The sequence below is a fragment of the Callithrix jacchus genome, chromosome 8, assembly GCF_049354715.1.
Source record: "Callithrix jacchus isolate 240 chromosome 8, calJac240_pri, whole genome shotgun sequence".
Classification (NCBI taxonomy): Eukaryota; Metazoa; Chordata; class Mammalia; order Primates; family Cebidae; genus Callithrix; species Callithrix jacchus.
The window spans coordinates 18,224,878-18,244,797 of NC_133509.1; the positions used below are offsets into that span (position 1 = coordinate 18,224,878).

Consider the following 19,920-nt stretch of genomic DNA (forward strand, 5'->3'; position numbering starts at 1 on the left):
GCTGGGAAACACAGGGCATGCCTTCTTTACAATTTATAGGAAGTCCAGTCCCTCTGGCGGGAATCCGGAAGACCCGAGTTGGAGGCAAGAGGGACTCCAGAAACCGCATAAGAGGCGAGGGCACCATGCACTTGGCGCTCTCCAAGGCCGTGACACCCAAAGCCAGGACCACATTATGGCTTTCGTGGGCCCTATGCACTTTTGCCTTCACGGGCCCCTCTTTCTTCCAAAAAGTGGCTCTAAACTAGGCTGGATTGTATTAATACTCTTCTTTGAAATAGACCCTGTGCCTACTTATGGCTGATGGGTAAGTCGGCGCTGCTCAAAGCATTTCCCGTGAAGCAAGGATCGGCTTTCTGGTCCCCTAACCTGCCTCTGTCTCCGCAGGTCCCACAGCGGATGGCTACGGAGGGCGCCCCCGAGGACGGTGGCGGCGGCAGCGGCGCCCCGGGAGTGTGGGGCTCCTGGGGCCCCTGGTCCGCCTGCTCGCGGAGCTGCAGCGGCGGTGTGATGCAGCAGACGCGGCCCTGCCTGCCCCGCTCCTACCGGGTGCGCAGTGGCCCGCGGCCCAGTACCCCCGCGCGCACCTTCGTGGACCACGTGGTGTCTGCAGTGCGCACGTCGGTGCCACTGCACCGGTACCGGGACGAGCAGCAAGCCCTGGCCAGCTCGGATGCTAGCCGCCAGGGCCCGGCCATGCTGCGGGGCAGCCGGCACCCACAGCCCCACAGCCGCGAAGTTACCACGGACAGAAGGTACATGCCCGCCCCTGCCTATGTGCCTCCCACCTCCTACCCCACCCTGTCGCGGTCTCTGTCCCTGCCCCTGCCCCTGCCCCGGAAGCTGCTCTGCACCACAGACTTTACAAGATTTTGCAGCCTTGTAAAGCATTGAGGCCACTCCCACCTCACTCTGTGGTTCTGAATAATCTTCAAAGGAGGCTAATTCTGAGAATGCTGTTAGGAAGAATTTCAGGGAGGCCTCCTAGAGGGGTAAAAGGAGGAGGGGAGTGCTGTCCTGGTGCCAGGAAGGAGAGATCCTCAGGCTGTGTGGATTAGAGCTGAAAACACAAGACAAGAAGACGTCCTCTAACCTAAGAGCTGTTATGAGTTGCCAATCCTGGGCTAAATCGAATGTTTGGAGTCTTAGAATACTCAGAAACTGTAGGCTTCCAGATTCTGTGAACTTTCCAAGGAAGTTTCTCCAAAGTTTTTCGAGTCAACACACTGGTTTGTGGATATGTCTAATTAAGGACCTAAACTGTGTTTCAGAGTCTATAAAATGTAAACTCTAGAAATGGCATAGTGTCATCAAAATAGTGGTACAGCTCTAAGAAGCATGAATATGCCAAACTAGGCAGTGCCCTGGGAAAGGTAGGAATATAGGCACTGGGAAGAGCCTGTTAGTGAGTGAAGCAATCGATATTAACAGATCACTCTGCATTCATCCGACAATGTTTGCTGGTGTCTTAGTGCGCAGGTCCCTGGTAGATCCTGGGAGAATACTAATGCAAAAACAGTAACAAAAAACAAATAAACATGGACAAGAACAAAAAGTGTAAGATGTGCTCTCTGTGATTAAGAAATGCATAATTCATTTGTCTGGCCATGTTAATCCCAGCAGGAGGGCCTGAGCTTATCAGGTGGGCTGCCTCGCCCTTCTTGCCCACTCGTGGTTCAGTATCAGTCTCCACGGCCAGCCTTTTCCACTATGACCACTTGCTGCATGAGAGTCCATCTTAGCCCAGTGGTGTAAGCTGTCACTGCCAGCCGCCTGCAGGTGGAAAGGAGATGCAGCCCATCCACCCTCCCCAGCCACGTGCTCTTGACCTTGTGCAGTAGGGGTTTGGAGAGAGAGAGGACCATTTCAGGAAGAAGGGTATTTTAGCTGAATTCTGAAGGGAGCCACGTTTGAGTAGATAGAAGAGAAGAGTGAAGAACAGTGAACTCCAAGATCTAGCATGGAGGGGGAAGGAGAGAGGCATCCCCAAGAGGATGCTTCCTTCTCTCTCTCTCTCCCTCTCTCTCTACATGGAAACCTGAGCACCCTCCAGTATCAGCTCTGGAGCTGAGGGTCTGCTCCTCAAGCTGAAGGCTTGATGTACGTTGTCTGTTTTCATTCCAATCACAAAGCCATAATAGCATAGCTCCGTAGTCCCTTACGTTTTTTGTTTGTTTGAGACAGAGTCTTACTCTGTCACCCAGGCTGGAGTGCAGTGGCGCCATCTGGGCTCACTGCAACATCCAACTCCCAGTTCAAGCTATTCTCAAGCCTCAGCCTCCTGAGTAGCTGGGATTACAGATGTGCACCACCATACCCGGCTAATGTTTGTATTATTAGTAGAGAGGGGTTTTGCCATGTTGGCCAGGCTGGTCTTGAATTCCTGACCTCAAGTGATCTGCCCACCTTGGCCTCCCACAGTGCTGGGATTACAGGCATGAGCCACCATGCCCGGCCCATAGTCCCGCATCTGAAATGCTTATGGCCACTGTGTTTTGGAATTCAGAACTGTCCAGATTTTAGAAAGGTAATTTGGGTCATATTTCACATGTTAATGGCATTTCTTCTGTAGTATAGGGCAGCATCCCATAATCAAACACATTATTATTTATACAGTGAAACATATGGATATTCTCACCAAGGAGGATAAAACCAAAAGACCATAAGTAGCCTGATATCAGTTGAGGTCAGGTTTGTTGGCCAGTGAGTTTTGTCACCAAACTGACAAAAACCTGAAAAGAAAAGGAAAGACAAAAACTCGGTTTTCAAAACTCTTAATTTTATAATCGCAAATTTATAATAGCTAAGGTTTATTAAATGTCCATCCAGGTACTTTTTTCTGTGGGGGCGGTGCTGGATATAGTCTGTCTCTGTTGCTCAGGATGGAGTGCAGTGGCACGATCTTGGTTCACTGCAACCTCCACCTCCCAGGTTCAAATGATTCCGCTGCCTCAGCCTCCCTAGTAGCTGGGACTGCAGGCATGCACCACCATGCCTAGCTAATTTTTGTATTTTTAGTAGAGATGGGGTTTCACCTTGTTGGCCAGGCTGGTCTCGAACTCCTGGCCTCGAGTGATCTGCCCACCTTGGCCTACTGAAGTGCTGGGATTACAGAGATGAGTCACCATGCCTGGCCTCCCCAGGCACTATTCTTATCAGCTTACAGTCTTTGGATAGAGCTTTTGATGACCCTTTAAGAGTGTTGCTAATAGCATCTTCATTTTAGAGGCGAGGAAATGGAGTCAGGCTTGAAACCCAGGCAGAATGCCTCTAAGGACCTGATGAAGTCGATGGTACACATGAGGAATTGGAGGACCTAGAGTCAGTGGACAAGCTGAGATTTGAAGGTGGTGTTGCTGACCCCCAGATTCCTGCAGTACTCATCCTCTTGTGGGCTCCAGCTGAAGGGATGGAGGGCTGGACTTGGGTGGACCTGAATGGGAAAGGGGCTTCTCAAAAGCCTCTGTGGTTGAGGACCTAGAAGAGCTGCCTGAGGGCCAGATTCTTGTTGGCCACAGGCCTGTGCTGCAGGCATTCTGCCTGTTCATTTTGGCAGCAGGAAATTCTTTTCTTCAAATGTACTGACAGGGGCCAGTTACTGTTTACTATGAAGTTCCTGTGAGTTTTTATCATGCTCTTGTAATTTGACAGTTTCTGATGAAATAATCCAAATATTAGCCTGGGAGGCCTGTGCTGCCTACAAATGTCATGCTCTTCCCAGCTGATGAAAATCACATTTGCTTATATTTATCAGTCATTAGGTACTTGCATAGTATATTTAACCCCAAGGAGAAATGTCAGCGTGTTTTCGGGATGGCTGTCTGCTCCATTCTCTGTTTCAGGTTTCAGGTTTGAGGCAAAGGCTGTTGGAGTTTAGATGTTTAAGAAATTGCTAGGTTCCCTGCTAGGCAACAGGAAACTTAATTGGAATCAGATAATAGAGGAAACTATTCAACCTTCCACCAGATGTTTATTAAACATCTACTATGTTGTAAGGCCCTGGGACATACACAAAGGTGAATACAAGCCAGGTTATGGGACCTCATGGCTCTTACTGACAGGCTAGAACTGTTGTTTGCAAAATTGCTATTTTTTTTTTAAGCAGAAGAATTCTTTCTGCTAAATCAATCTTAGATGGAGTCTCAGCTTGTATAATAACAGACGTAAAATCTGAGTTTCTCCGGTTGAGCCCTCAGGTATTGCTATAGAAACCAGGGGTCAAAATCCAATGCAACAGTGGTTTTCATTCTTGATGGACTGTTAGAATTTTTTGCCCATCTTTTAGAAGCCCTGATACCCATGTCCCACTCCAAACCATCAGAGTCTCTAGCGGCCACCCTCAGATGTTGGTATGATTCCAACCCAGCCACGTTTGGGAAGCACTGGTCTGGATGAAGCTCTTTGGAGACTCAAGTTTCTATGGGAAAGATTTTGGGAATCAAATATTGACTAGCAGGATTTTCCAAGTTTGGTGAGCACATATCAGAATCACTTGCCATGGAGTGGGTGGCTTGTTAAAAAGAGAGCTGCCAAGTCCCCACCATCTCTCATGCCTAATGGGGATTCTGAATTGTAGGTCAGTTATATGTCATACGTATCTTCATTTTAAATGATTCTGATATGCCCTAGAGTTTGAGAACCACTACTCTAAAGGGTTGGAAAAGATGCACATGTAAATGCCTTCAATAGAAGGCAGGCTGGTGAAATAGTCATGACGGCGGCTCCCATGCTGGAGCATGTCTTATGTGCAGGCATTCTTTCAAATGCATGACGACATTTACAGTTCACACCACCCTGTGAGGCAGAAACTATTATTCACATTTTACAAACAATGAAACCGAGGCTTGGAGGAATGAAGTGACTTGCTCAAGATTACCACTTGAGAAGAAACAGCACTAGAATTCAAACTGAGGTTGGCCAGAGTCTGGCACTAAGGTTCTTTTCACTGAAATGGGTATTCTGAAAATGAAGCAGCTGTTCATTTTCTGAGCACACCAGCCGGAGTGTTCAGAAAAGCTGCTTGGAGGTTGGGCTCTCCAAGCCGTGTCTTGACAGATGGATGGGATTTAATAGTGAAGGCTTAAAATTAGCGGCATCTCTTCCTTGTGGTGTTCAGCTCCTTTAACTAGGGGAATCTGAAGGGATAGAGGCAGGACTCTGGGTAGCACAGACTGGGTGCAGCCAAGATCCTAGGGTCTGCGCTTCCTGTTCTCTGCCCTTTCTTAATGTGGCTTGCTCAGAAAAGTCTTCCACAAAGGGTGGCATTCCCTGTGATTTAGTTAGGGCAATGGCAGCGTGGGGAGGTTCCAGGCTAGGGGGTTCAGGGTAATCTTCTTTGCATCTAATCCTAGACATCACGTGAGTTCAAAAAAAATTAGAAGTCACAGTCTTTGTTCTTGGGGCCTTTCACTTGGGTGGTAGATGAGGGCAAACCCACAAAACACTGCCCATCCTGGGGGACAGCAGAGATGTGACCAGAGTTCAGGAAGAAGGGATCCCTGTGGGATAGAACAGTTGGGAAGACTGCACAGAACAGGTAGGATTTGAAGCTGCCCTTGATGAATAAATAGAATTTACTTAGCTGGAGTATATCCAGAAACTTCTTAAGTTCACTGCTTCCATATCAGGCCTTTGCCTCATTAAAACAAGCACACACATAGTATAAATCCTACTCTAAAAAGCCTCAAAAATAATGTCAATCTTCATTGGAGCTCTTCCAAGGATTCAGAGCTTAGGAAAGTTAAACTTCTCTGAGCCTCAGAGAACTTCATCTTTCAAATGAGAGCAATAATAATACCTATCATGTGGGGTTGTTGAGTAATTCAATGAAATAATACGTTCCTATTGCCTGTCCCATGGTGGACACTCATTAAATACATTCATATTGCCTGACCCCAATGGACACTCATAGTGGTTGCTATAACTCCCATTATGGGTCAAAAGGCTGATGTTAGATAGTGTGTTAGAGAGAGTTTCAGTTAGAACTCAAGTGCAGCCAAAGGGATCAGGTGAACTGGGGCCACTCAGGAAGACAGGGAGCCAGGAACTGAGCTCCCGTTCAGAGGAGCAGGACTGTGGGTAGCACAGGCCAGGTGCAGCCAAGGCCCTAGGATCTGTTCTCCCTGCTCTCTGCCCTTTCTTGATGTGGCTTGTTCAAAAAAATCCTCCACAAAGGGTGGCATTCCCCTGTGAGTTAGTTAGGGCAGTGGCAGCCTGGGGAGGTTCCAGGCTCAGGGGTTCAGCCTTCTGGTCTTGGCCAACAGATTCTATAATGGCACCCAAGCCTTCTTTCACTCCAGGCCCAAGACTGTGTCCCTGTGATGGCTAAAGGGAAGGGGCGAGTAGGGAATCGGGGTGTTTAGGTGAGTCTTACAAAGCACACCGCAGTGTAGCAGCTCACACCGGTGAAACTGAAGATGTTCCTTGGTAGGAGAGGCTTCCCCCTCAGTTTCTGGAAATGGATACCTGTAGACTAGAGGGTGCTGGAAGGAGCCCCTGTTACTATAGGACCCCCTTCACCTTTTCATCCTCCAATTATTTTATTGTGTTAAAATACACATAACTTAAAATTGACCCTCTTAACCATTTTTAAGCATGTAGTTCAGTGACACTGAGTATATTTATGTTGTTATGCTTCTATCGCCACCATCCATTCACAGAACTCTTTTTATCTTTCAAAACTGAAACTGTACCCATGAAGCAATCACTTCACATTCCTTCCTTCCCCCACCCCAGCCCTTAGCCAACCACCATTGGACTTTTCTCCTCTATGATTTGACTACTCTTAAGTATCTCATGTAAGTGGAATGATACAGTATTTGTTTTTTGGGCTTTTTTTGTGACTGGCTTATTTCACTCAACATAATGTCCTCCAGGTTTATTCCATATTGTAGCATATGTCAGAATCTGCTTTTTTAGGGCTGAATAATATTCCATTGCATGTATATACCACATTTTGCTTATCCTTTCATCCATCAGTGGACATTTGGGTTGCTTCCACATTTTAGGAATTGTGAATAACACTGCTATGAACATGGGTATTTTCAGTTGTTTTGGGTGGAAATTGGGAAGTGGAATTGCTGGATCACAGGATAATCATATTTTTAGTGTTTCGAAGAACCGCCATACTGTTTTCCATAGCAGCTGCACTGTTTTGCCTTCCCACGACAGTGCACAAGGATTCCATCCTCACCAACACTTGTTATTTTCTGTTTTTTTGTTTTTTAATAGTGGCCATCCTCATGGGTGTGGGGTGGCATCTCATTGTAGTTTGGTTTGCGTTTCCCTAATGATTAGTGGTGTTGAACTTTTTGTGTATGTGTTTAATGGCCATTTATGTATTTTCTTTAGAAAAATGTCTGTTTAAGTTCTTTGAAGACCTTCCCTTTTATAACACTGAAAGCAAGGTGGATTTCTTCCCATTCCCAAAATGTCTAGCAAAAATGGCATCCAGAAAGACTCCCTGCGGCCCAGGACCCAAATACACAACCTTACAGAAATGTGTTGCAAATGTCCGTTGGTCAGTTTCACTCAGCTTCTACAAAGACAGGGTATGAGAGCAGTACCCACTCTTATTTGAGGACTTCAGGTGATTTTTTTCACCACTCTGGTTGCCAAAGAGCCTGTTATCAGGCAGGCTTTCCTTACATTCGCCTACATTAGCCAGCTTTTCTGGTCATTCATTACATTCATTAACCAACTGGAATCTGGGGAATGGGATAATCGATGGCTTTAATTCATGTTTTCAAATCTGGATTTGAACTAGGTAGTGCCAGGTTGACAATTTTCTTCTCCTGGAGAGAGTTGTGGGTGGCTGGGATATGAAAGTCTCAACTATGAAAAACATGACCCTGTTCCACCGGGGGGGAGTGTATCAATATCCATCAGGTGTTTGGGGATAGAAAGAGGTTGAGGAGTGTGGGCTTCCTAGAACCTCCCAGAGTAGTTTCCTATAGAAATTTTCCTGTAGAGCTGATTTCCTGTTGGGAAGAAGACTGGTAGGATGAGGGAAACTCTTGCCCAGGCTAGCAGACCCACATCCCAAGAGCAGTTTGTGGCCAGCTCTCACAACTGGGGCTTTGAAATATAGCGCTTTACTGGAATCTAGAACAGGAGATACATACCCTGTAAACCACAGGAGAGTTACTAGTGCAACTTCTGGAACTGACAGGTTTGATGCTCTGTCCGACTCTGCCACTTGCTGGCTGTGTATCCTGCTGATGTTACTTACATTTTCCCTAGTGGGAATAATAATACACCTACTTTGCTGAGTTGCCGCGAATTGGATAACTCAGACCACAGGCTTAGCACAGTATCTCCTAAGTGCTCAGTAAAGGCGTCTCAATGCCTTCCACACGCCAGACGGTTGTTTGGCAGTTGTTAGACCTGCAGCATTTTATCTTTTCATTGCAACCTGTGTGACAGATGTATAGCATCTTCATTTATGGATGACAGACTCAGGGGTCAGGGAGTAAATATCTCCTTCAAGGTCACGCAGAAGGCAAGCAAGAGGGCACACGCCTGTGTGACATCCTGCTCCTTTTAGACTTACTTTTCTAGAAAGCCTTTTTCCAAGTGAAAGGGAACACTTGCTAATTTAGCTAAGTTTGATAAACTAACACCTCTTTGAGACAGAAAATGAAGTATTTCTCTGGTATTTATCCCACAGCTTTTAGTGTTGTATAGCAACACTGAAACTGGCTCCACTGTGAACTCCAAAAGCCCAGCGGAAACACTGCCTAGCTGTTGCTTCAAGCTGGCCCTGCAAAGTCTTCTCATAGTTATTTGCTGTTAAGGCAGCTTCCAGGTCTCAGGGCTTAATTAATAGAGATAACTTGGACATTGCCCTTTTTTTTTCTGAGACAGAGTTTTGCTCTTGTTGCCCAGGCTGGAGTGCAGTGGTGCCATCTTGGCTCACCGCAGCCTCTACCTCCCAGGTTTAAGTGATTCTCCTCTCAGCCTCCTGAGTAGCTGGGATTACAGGTGTGTGCCATCACGCCCGGCTAATTTTGTATTTTTAGTAGAGACGGGGTTTCTCCATGTTGGTCAGGCTGGTCTCAAACTCTGAACCTCAGGTGATCCACCCATCTCGGCCTCCCAAAGCACTGGGATTACAGGCGTGAGCCACCATGCCCGGCCAGACATTGCCTTTTTTAAAGTTTTGTTTTCATTTTAATTCAGCCAATATTCTTTGTGTATTTGCTTTGGGCCAGGCACTGTGCTAGACACAGGAGGGATAGACAGGTGAAAGAGGCATGGTTTTCCATGACCTCTGACCTCTGTGTCTGATGAGGAAACAGCTCAGGTATGAACACCTAAGGGAATGTGGTGAGTGTTCTACCTGGGCGATGAGCTGAAGGCTGTAGGAGCAGAGCAGAGCAGTGGGACTGATTCTTGGGGAATCAAGGTCACTTCATGGTGGAGGGTACTTTCTGGAATGATCAGTTTGCATTTTTTAGGAAGAAAAGTTGGGAAAGAACTGGGAAAGCCTCGGTGCTGCTGGGGGATGCTGTGGTTTGCTGACACGAGGCAGAGAAGTACTCCTCATCCTTGAGGGGCTCGTGCTGATGGGGTGGCGTAGGAAGACAAGCAGATATGTACAAGAGCAAGTGCCCGGGGAGGAGAGGGGTAAAGAGCGCAGGACTAGGGGAGCCAGGGAGGGCTTCGGATGAATAACTGAGCTGTGCTTTGAAAAGGAAAGATTTTAGCAGAACCCAAGAGTGAGGACGGCCTTCCCACAAAGAGCAAATTGTCAGGGTGGAGACCTGGAGGCGTGAGTGAGCATGTCATGTTCATAAATGGTCTGGTGAGGCTGGAGCATGGGCTGTAAATGAGGGAGTGTCCAGGCAAGACTGGGGAAGTCCACAGGCTCCTTTCCAGAGAGGAACTTTAAAGCAGTCCTCAGGGGACTGAACGAGACATTCTTAGAGTAAGACAGCCCCTATAAACACCGATGGCCAACATTTTTTCCATGAGATGATGCATACAGTGTAAAGCCCATCTAAATTTCTCTTTAATGCCCTGCGCTTTTCAAAATGATTGGCTGTGCCATCTACCACCCTGTCTCTGTGAGTCCGAGAAGCCAGGGTTAATTGTCTGGGGGCTAAGGCTTGACCCTGCAGTTTTGTAACAGGTATATTCGTTTCCCGTTGATGCTGGAAAACTCACTACACACTTAGTTGCTTGAAACAACACCAGTTTATTCACTCACAGTTCTGGAAGTCAGAAGTCTGAAGTCAAGGTGCTAGCAGGACAGCATTCCTTCTGGGGGCTTCGAGGGGAAACCATGCCCTTCCCTTCTCAGCTTCTAGAGGCTGCCTACATGCATTGACTCATGGCCTCTCCCCCATCACTCTGAACTCCTGCTTCTGTAATCTCATCTCTTTCTCTGACTGTTATCCTCCTACCTCTGCTTATAAGGAAGACCCTTGTGATTACACTGGGCCCACCCAGGTAACCCAGGATAATTCCCCATCTCAAAATCCTTAATTTAATAATCATCACTAAGTCCCGTTACCATATAAGGTAACACTCACAGGTTCTGGGGGTTAGGATGCAGACATCTTTGGAAGGGAGAGTACTTGCATTTTGGTGTCTTGTGACTACTAACGCAATAGGACAACTTCTGTGCCAGGAGGACCATCTGCCACTTTTTCCCATTCACATTGGTTGTTGTTTATGGGAAATGTACTGATCCTATTTTCAGAAAAACAAAGAAGAGGAAAAACCTTTCCTCCCCACCCTACCCTTAAGCATTCTTCTTTATGAAGGACAGTGACAGTAACAAAGTTAAGAATAGTAAATGCCCAAGGCAGCCAGTGTCGAATAAAGAGCTTTGAATCCCAAGTTCAGAGTCCAGTCCCCAGCTCTTATGAATGCTTTGATCCTGGAAAAGTCACCTCATTTCTCTGGGCCCGAGTTTCTACATTCATAAAATAAAGAGGTTCTTATTCTAGCCATTAAGGGGTCTTGCTTTTTATTGATGCATCATTGAGGCCAATTGCTGTTTTAAATGTTCCTGTCATCTTTTCTGCCATCCAGAGTAATGGGAAGAGAAGGTGACTGGGAAACACAGCCCTCAAACACATTTCTTATCTTTTTTTTTTCTTTTTTGAGGCAGAGTCTCCCTTTGTTGCCCAGGCAGGAGTTCAGTGGCACAATCTTGGTTCACTGCAAGCTCCGCCTCCTGGGTTCAAGTGATTTTCCTGCCTCAGCCTCCTGAGTAGCTGGTACTACAGACATACACTACCACCCCCAGAAAATTTTTGTTTTTAGTAGAGATGAGGTCTCACCATGTTGGCCAGGCTGGTCTCGAACTCCTGACCTCAAGTGATCTGTCTGCCTTGGCCTCCCAGAGTGCTGGGATTACAGGCATGAGCTACCATGCCTGGCCTCAAACACCTTTTCAAACATGCTTCTGGAATGTGATGGTTTTTCTTCTCTGTAGATGCACTGACATTGTAACTCTTCAAATCCCTCCATGCAGATTTCTGTCTCATGAGTTTTTCTTTAAAGCGTTGTTCACATGTCTGTCCTCCTTTTGCTAGTCTCTTCTTGGACAGCCGTCTTCATGGAAGGGATCACTATCTCTTGCCTTGTGGAAATCCCTGGACTGGGACTCATTAGACCCCACTTCCTGCCTCAGCTCCATCATCTGCTAACAGGGTCACCTATGGGAATCACTTAATGTAATCTATAAAATATGAATAATCGTATGCCCTCTGCCTACCAAACAAGGCCTGTTGTGAGGGTCAAATGAGGTAACAGCTGTAAAAGTACTTCGAAAGACACCATTCAAAAACAACATGGCTTGATTATTTTATTACCATTGACTAGATAATTTTTGGGGAGACTTGTGTCTCCCTATCTGTAATTTGTTGTCTGTGTGTCCATGTGCATGTGTGTGCATGAGCATATGAGCGTGCTTGCGTGTGTTTGCATGTGCACACATGGGTGTATGTGTGTTTGTTTGAAAGGTTCATTCGTTTTGAAACAGGACAGCCTGGATCAGGCCTGGATCACAAGTTTTACCCACCCATTCCCACCTCCCCTGGAAACTGTCCCCGGCTGCAGGTAGGACTCATTTGTTTTTTCAGTTCCTCCTTTCCTGTGCTTTGTTGGAAGCTACTTGCATTTCATCAGTAATAACTTTGGAGCAATATGTTGTTTCTGTCCTGGGGGCCTGTAGAGCTACTAGCCCTCTTCATGATGCTGGATAGGAAAACTTGCTGTTAATTAAACTTCACAAAGCCACATGCCGATTTCCTGACCCTCAGTCGATACCCAGAGAGTCTTGTTACCTACAGCGGGGCAGAAACCACATAGCAAGAAGGGAAATCTTTGGCCTCATCTGTATTTCTCCTTGGAAAACCTCCCTGGCCATCCTGGGTAGTTAGCAGAGAAAGCAGATACAAGTGTTTGAAATGCATATTCCTTGTTTTTGGTATGTTTCATTTTCCTACTTCAAGGGGATTTTTGTTTTTTTTAACCTTCTGAAGCAGGAATATCACTTAGTCCCTGAATTGTGTGACAAGAAGTTACCTGTTGATGCTAAGCAGATAAACGGTGTTCTAATATGCTTTGATTTCTAAATTAGAAACCTTAGTCCTTTTCAATAACAGAGTTCGTAGCAGAGATAGGCCTGCTGGTATGTACATTTCTGCCTGTAGGTTAGGAAGGATTGGAGCCAGATTTTAAGCTTGAGTTACTCTGATCTCAGACCAGGCTCCAAAGAGCCCTTGTTCATTTCTTGTGGTATTTCATTAAGTGTCAGAAGTATTTCATTAGTTATCAGAACAAAGATCACATTTGCCATAAGAATGCTGCATTGAACTTTCTCCAAGTCATTCATAACTCTGGTTCCAGAAGAAAGATGCGAAGGGCTGTGGAAAAAGCCTGACTACAATATGTGTGTCCCAGAAGGGGGATCTCTGTTCTGCATCTGGAATCCAGCGCACACCTGGTGCTAGCCTGTGATGCCTTCATATGAGGATGGGAGGAAGGAATTTCCTGCCTGTGGGGGTTACTGTCATTTCCTTCAGTCATCCCAACTGCAGGAGCCTGCACATACTGTTAATTCAGTCAGAGTAATCACAGCCATTTTTGCAGGACCTACTATGTGCCACATCACTGACATGTACTGTTTGAACCTCAGCCAGCCCCAGTTTACAGAGGACACTGAGCTAGGGTAAAGAAGTCCCCAGCGTTCTGCTCCAGGAAGGGACGGAAGGGATTTGAGTGCAGGGTTGGTTCCCTGACCCTAACATTCTTGCTCTTCTCCCTGCCACCCTGAGCCCACAATGTGGATACAGGAAATTTATGTGAGGTTTAGGGGACAGCTGCTGTGGTTGACCTGTATCACACATGGCCTCCCTGTTGGTTCCCAGTATAAAGTGCTCACATCCCTTAAGGGCTTTCTGGGTATTCACTTGCTTGTCAGTCCATAAGCCCTTTTCTGGATGTGTAGTTCTTTTGTCTCATGTCTGTTAATAAATAACAAGAGCTATGACAGCTGATGTTTATGGATGGTTTCCTCTGTAGTAGGTTGAATAATTCCCTGCTCTCTCCCACTCAGTCCTCAAGGATAGCAGGTCCTAATCCTGGAGCCTGTAAATGCTAACTTATTTGGAAAAAGGGTCTTTGCAGATGTGATTAAGTATCTTGAGATGGGGAGAGTATCCTGGATTATTTAGGTGAGTTCTATGTGCAATTATAAATGTCCTTATAAGAGACAAGCAGAGGGAGATATACTATGTAGGCACACAATGGGGAAGGTGATGTAAAGATAGAATAGAGAGAGATTTGAAGATGTAGCTCTTGAAGACTTGAGTGATGTAACCACAGCCAAGGCATGCTGGCAGCCCCCAGAAGCTGGAAGAGGCAGGAAACAGATCCTCCCCTAGAGCCTCTGAAACAAGCATGTCCCTGCTGCCACCTTGATTTCAGCCTCGTGATGCTGATTTCAAACTTCTGGCTTCCAGAGCTGTGAAAGAATAGATTTCTGTTGTTTTAAATCACCAAGTTTGTGGTACCCGGTTACATCAGCTACAGAAACGAATGTACTGTAGGAGACTCTGAGCTAAACTTCGTAGGACCCTTATGAATAAACTATCCTTAGGGTCTCTTGTCTAACATGAGAAGAATTCTGTGCTTACAGCAACAATGTGATGAGCTCTGAGGCTCAGAGCCAGTAGGCTGCAGAGCAGGGATTTAAACCAGAGAACCTGGCTTTAAGGCCTATCTTGTAACACTGAGTTATTCTCTCTTCCTGCTCCCAACTCCATTCTCATCCTTATGCCCCAGGTCAGGCCTTGCCCCAGAGCCTGCCTTTCCCCATTTCTGGTTTAGCTTCCAAGCACACAATATATTTTATATTCCCTCCTGATTCTTTTTTCATGCAGAAGTATTTGGTTCTCCTGTGGGCCACATGGATCCAGCAGCAATTAGTTAAGATTTCCCTTTTCCTCAGTGATTGGACCACAGTTCATTGTGGGCAAGTGCTGAGAACTTTTCTCGATTTGGGGGGAAACAATAATTTTTCCTGTTTTCTAGTAAGTCCTCATTTCAAATCGTCCATCCCTGTAATCCTCTACGAATGAGAATTTGGCATTTAAAAACTGTACTGTATTGCAATTGTTAAGCTCTTTAGAGAGGCTGACCCTACTCATTCAGTCGCATTTGTTAATATCTGTTCACACAGACTTACTAGCTTGGACAGGTTGTTCAATGCCTTTTAGACTCAATTTCCTTATCTATAAAATCAAGTAATGGCCTACTTTGCTGTTTGCAGAGACGATTAAATGGGATTATACACATAAAGCTTTTAGCAGGTGTTTGATACAGCATACTCATCTACGTACAGAATGTGTTATTTAAATACAATTGTTCCTTTGTGTCCAGTCGGGATTGATATTGATTCCAGGACTCCCTGCAGATACCAAAATCTGAGGATGTACAAATCCCTTTTATAAAACAGTGTAGTATTTGCATATAACCTACACACATCCTCCAATACTTTAAATCATCCCTAAATTATATATATATATATATACCTAATACAATGGTTGTACTGTATTGTTTAGAGAATAATGACAAGAGAAAGGTCTATGCATGTTCAATATAGATGCAACCATCCATTTTTTTCACAGTATTTTTGATCCATAGTTGGTTGAATTCATTGATGCAGAACCCTTGGATATATATGGAAGGCTGACTGCACACTCTGCTAAATATTTTCAGGGATGGATAAACTCTAGAACAGATCTCTCCTGGCTTTAGTTAACTGAAGGTGACAGGCTTGTACCTAAATAACTTCCTCTAATGCAAGGAAGAAAGTTATGCATCTTCTTATTATCATGATTGATCACTATTCTTGAGATACTTTATACTTATAATAGAGAAAGAAATGAAGTGATATAGAGTAAGTGGGTACGTAGGAAGTGATATCGAAATTCAGAGTGGGGAGAAACATCCAGAATATGAGAGAAATACCATTGCTTCCTTCTTGGACCTTTCACATAAAAGATGCTCAAGAAATGTAGTTGTGTTATAATCATTATTGCTGTTGTATTAATATATTCAGCAGAATTTACTGCTGAAAATAGTTCTTCAGGTTCCTTCAACCTGCTGGGGGTCAGCCTCTAGGGCAGAGGGCCCTGTTTGACAGTCCCTAGGAGAGAGGGGATAGGAGCCCTCATTTGCTTAACACCTGTTCTGGCCAGGCACGGGGCCCCACAGGTAATCTCATTTGGTTTCCTCTAACCCCACAGTCCTGGAGGGCTACTCAGGTTCAGATTACAACCCATAATAACAACGGACTTGACTCCTAAGAGGGCTCCTTTTAGTTACACTGGAGAAATGAATGCATTTACTGTTCTTTCATGTGAAGCCGTCTCCGCACTCCTCAGTCCCATGTTTGGCTACCTCCCCTGCAACAGTTCTCACATATCACATTAGAGGCTCTGTGACTTTAACCTTCAGGGCAGCGCAGCCGTCACCGTGCCTACCATTTATGAAGCATCCACTGAGAGCCAACCCTTGCGCTAGGCACTTTCCCTGAATCATTGAGTTTAATCTGTACAACAGCCAGGGGAGGTGGGCATTGTTACCTCCGTTTTGCTGCTGGAGATGGGATGTGGAATGACTTGCCCACAATGATACAGGTGATAAGTGGCTGATCTGGCCTGTCTGATGGAATACCGGGGCTCTTTCTACCATCCTACATAATCTGTCCCTGTTGGTTTCCTGCTCTCATCACCTTCAGAGATGTCTTTCCTAGTACAAAATAGGGTAAGATAGTCATCTTTGCTATGAGCTATTTAATTTTCTCTCAGCCTTAGCTGAAAGCATCTCTTGCTTAAACTTCCACTGGCTCATTTCTTGCCTTTGTATGAATCCAAAAAGATGCCTCTTCCCCTGGTCAGATTCATCTCCTTGCTGGGAGGACACACTGGATTTCAATTCCCAGGTGTCCTTGTGCAGCGAGTAACCTGCTCAACTGTAGGTGGCATCCTTGCAGCCTCTCCACCACTGATTTCTGTGGTACTAAAATTGGTTTCCTTGAACACCCACTCACTTGCCCTTATTCCACTCATCCGGGCCCACATTGAATATGGCACCTGAAGGTCAGTCCTGGAAACCCAGATTAGTCTGATGCAGCGCAGCACCAGTGAGTACTGTGGTTGACTTGTTCCTAGGAACACCCAGCTGATTTTCAAACACAATCCTAGAAGAAGAGAAGCTGCCTGTTGACAATATTTAGGGGTGTGGGTCTAAGTCATCTCCTGGGGTCATTTCCCCCAGAAGGCCTGAGTCTTTTATTCTTCAGTTTGCTGCTCTGTTTTCTTTTGGCTGCTGGCGTTGGGGGACAGCCCCATGGAACTCATGTCCTGGGAGGCTGATGGATGGGTCGCTGAGGATAGGGTTTTCTAGAGGCTTGGCTTCCTGGTGCAAAAAAAGGCCTTTAACCTCTGAGTTGCTCCAAAATCACCTTTCTGCTTCCTCTGTGTAAGTGGCTTGCCTCCTGACTCCTGGAAGAGCTCCTGAATCCATCTGTGAAAAGACCTCTTTCTTTTCACTTTATTAGAACACATTTGTCATTTCTCCCTGTGGCTGTTCCCCGCACCCATAAGCCTGTGGGATCCTTCTTTCCTAAAGGCTCAGAGCAAACCTGTCAGCATCAGCTCTGGTCTTTAAGCTCAGATCTTCAGCACATCGTAGGGAGCTGCAGCAACAGATCTGCTCAAACCTGCAGGTAACGTATGTGACACTGTCTGCCGCACGGTAGGCAACCAGGGAGCTTTCGTTTTCATCATCTTAATTTTCATTTCCCTAAGTGGTCAGAGTTTTGCCTCTTATCTTCTGTAGACACCAGATAATTTATTCCCCAGAACAGCCCTAGCAGGAATTTCAGTCTTAGAACTTCTAAGAAGACATCTGCACTCAACCTAAACCATTTGCTCACAGCCTCTTTGAACTTAGCACATGATATCCTTTCTCCCTTTGGCAGGTGATCCTAATGGAACAAGGCGAGTTTTAGGAAAACAGGGCTCTCTTTCCAGTTTGAGGCTGCACACTCCCTTCCGCCCAGCTTGCCTTGGCTCAAGTGGCTCCTTGGTGAGCACACACGTTTCTGGTCCTCAGCTGCTGCTCCCTCCCATTTTTCCTCATTTTAATTTGGGCTCTCCAGTCATTCGAGGTAGCCACTGGCTACTGATCTAACTTTCCTAGCTCCCTTTAATTCCCACCCAGATTTGTGGGACTCCCTTGACTTCTTGGGCATGGGAACTCCTAGCCTTTTGTCTCTATGAATTAATCCGAAACAGTAGCCTTTATTGACCCATTGGTTAGAAATGCTGAGCAACTAGGCTCTGGGCCCACCCATATGTCATTCAGCATCCATTCCCAGGGTGCCTCTGTGTCAGACTCGGAGCTAGTCTCAGGGATCATCCACACACCAATAAGAAACAGGGAGCCTAGCCCTGCAGAAATGAAACTTACCAATACAGTGTTAATGTGGCAAAGGGGTGCACAGACTGCCCCCTAGAATACTAACAGTGGGGAAAGCACATGTGGTGGCTAATGTTTATGTTGGGCACAGAAGTACAGAAATAGGTAGGGTAGAGTTCTAGGAGGGAGTCTTACAGCACAAGAGCCCCATGTGTTTGGGAAATGATGAGTCATTAGTGATGGTTGGGAAGTGTAGGGTTGGGGGCAGGATACAGGGGAAGGGAGATGAAGACTGAAGTTGAATCTGGGAAGACAGACTGAAACCAGATGATGAAGGATGGAATGTGACATCAAACCAAATGTGCCTTAAACTGTCTAGGCTTGAACTTTCTTTTCTTTTTTTGGCCGGGGGATGGAGTCTCACTCTGTTGCCTAGGCTGGAGTGCAGTAGCGCGATCTTGGCCCGTTGCAACCTCCACCTCCTGGGTTCAAGCGATTCTCCTGCCTCAGCCTCCTGAGTAGCTGGGATTACAGGTGCGTGCCACCACACCTGGCTAATTTTTTTATTTTTAGTAGAGATGGAGTTTCACCATGTTGGTCAGGCTAGTCTCAAACTCCTGACCTCGTGATCCACCCTCCTCGGCCTTCCAAAGTGCTGAGATTACAGGCATGAGCCACCGTACTCTAGAGCTTTATTATCTAGGCAGAGATGAGCCATCTGAGTCTTTAAATAGAGTAATGACCAGGGCTGTGCTTAGAAAGACAAATCCAGTGGAGACGGAAGTCAGAAGTGTGTAATGTTCCTTACTTGGGTACCTGACGGACGGGGATGTTATTAGCCACACTGGGAATATGCGCTGCAGTGTTCGTCATTATTGAAAAGATTGGACTGGACATCATAGCATCATTGCTCTTCTTCCCATAGGCTATGAGATCCAAGAGTATTCAGACTCTAAGAAGCTTCTACCTCAGCATGAGCTTGATACAGGTTTATGCTGTTCTAAAATCTTTCTGGGACTTTTCTGTTCTTGACAGAGACAGTTCAGAGAAATCTTTTGTCCCCAAACTGTTTCTGTCCCTCAAGTCTTTGGGGATTACAGTGTGTTTGTAAGTAGGCATTTTATGTCCAAATTGAAATGTCTGCATATTTAAGCGTTAAGGTTACTGACTTGGTCTCTCTTTCTGACACTGCTTACACAGCAGTACGAAAGGGTAAGAAATGACAAATGGTCTGCTTCAACGCCACCTCATTGGGTCTGCTGCCCAGGGGAAATCATTGCCCAGAGTTTCCTTTTGATCAATTCAGAAATGTAGTCTGTATATATTGTGTGTATTTTTCATATACCGTATACATTTTTTCTTTAAAAAGAAAACACATGCAAATGAGAGCATGTTTAGTGTCCTCAGCTTAGTATCTTCAATGTCTTATTCTTTTTCACTTATGTTTTTGAGATCTTTCTATGTCAGTACATGCACAGTCACCTCATTCTTTTAAACAATTTCATAGTACTCAAATACCTGAATGCCCTATAATTTAGCTCCTTATTTTCCTGTTTAAGGATACTTAGATTGCCTTTCAGATTTACAATTTATAGTCACCACTCAGGTATGTGAAACACAAGTTATTTTTCTATAAATAGATGTTGTTCGTGAGCCTCTGCTTCTATTGCTGAAGGAAAATTTTGCCAATTCCAGGAGACTCAGATGCTCAGACCCTTTGTGTTAAATATGATCAGTTCAGGGTTTATGCTCAGCTCAGTCGGGACTCTCTCCTCGTTCTCCTCTCCTCTTCCCAGGGGGTGTGACCTGGGTCCCCTGGGCTTCTGTTCCACCTTTGCTGTGACTGCTGCTGAAATCTCTACATGTACCCTCCTGGCCTCATACTCTGTGTCCTTTGTGAAACTACAAAGACCCTCCAGGATGGCCCACCCACACTCAGGTGGGCCCTTCCACCTTGACGCCTCCCTCCCACAT

General features: G+C 45.7%; 1 protein-coding gene across 1 annotated transcript in view; it reads left to right on the plus strand.

Moving 5' to 3' along the window:
• THSD4 (thrombospondin type 1 domain containing 4) overlaps positions 1-19,920 on the plus strand; it is a 672,648-nt gene that overhangs the window by 95,052 nt on the left and 557,676 nt on the right. The window contains exon 4 of the mRNA XM_035259084.3: positions 388-755. Coding sequence (XP_035114975.1) covers positions 388-755 — 368 coding nt within the window. The remainder of the gene's footprint in view (positions 1-387; positions 756-19,920) is intronic.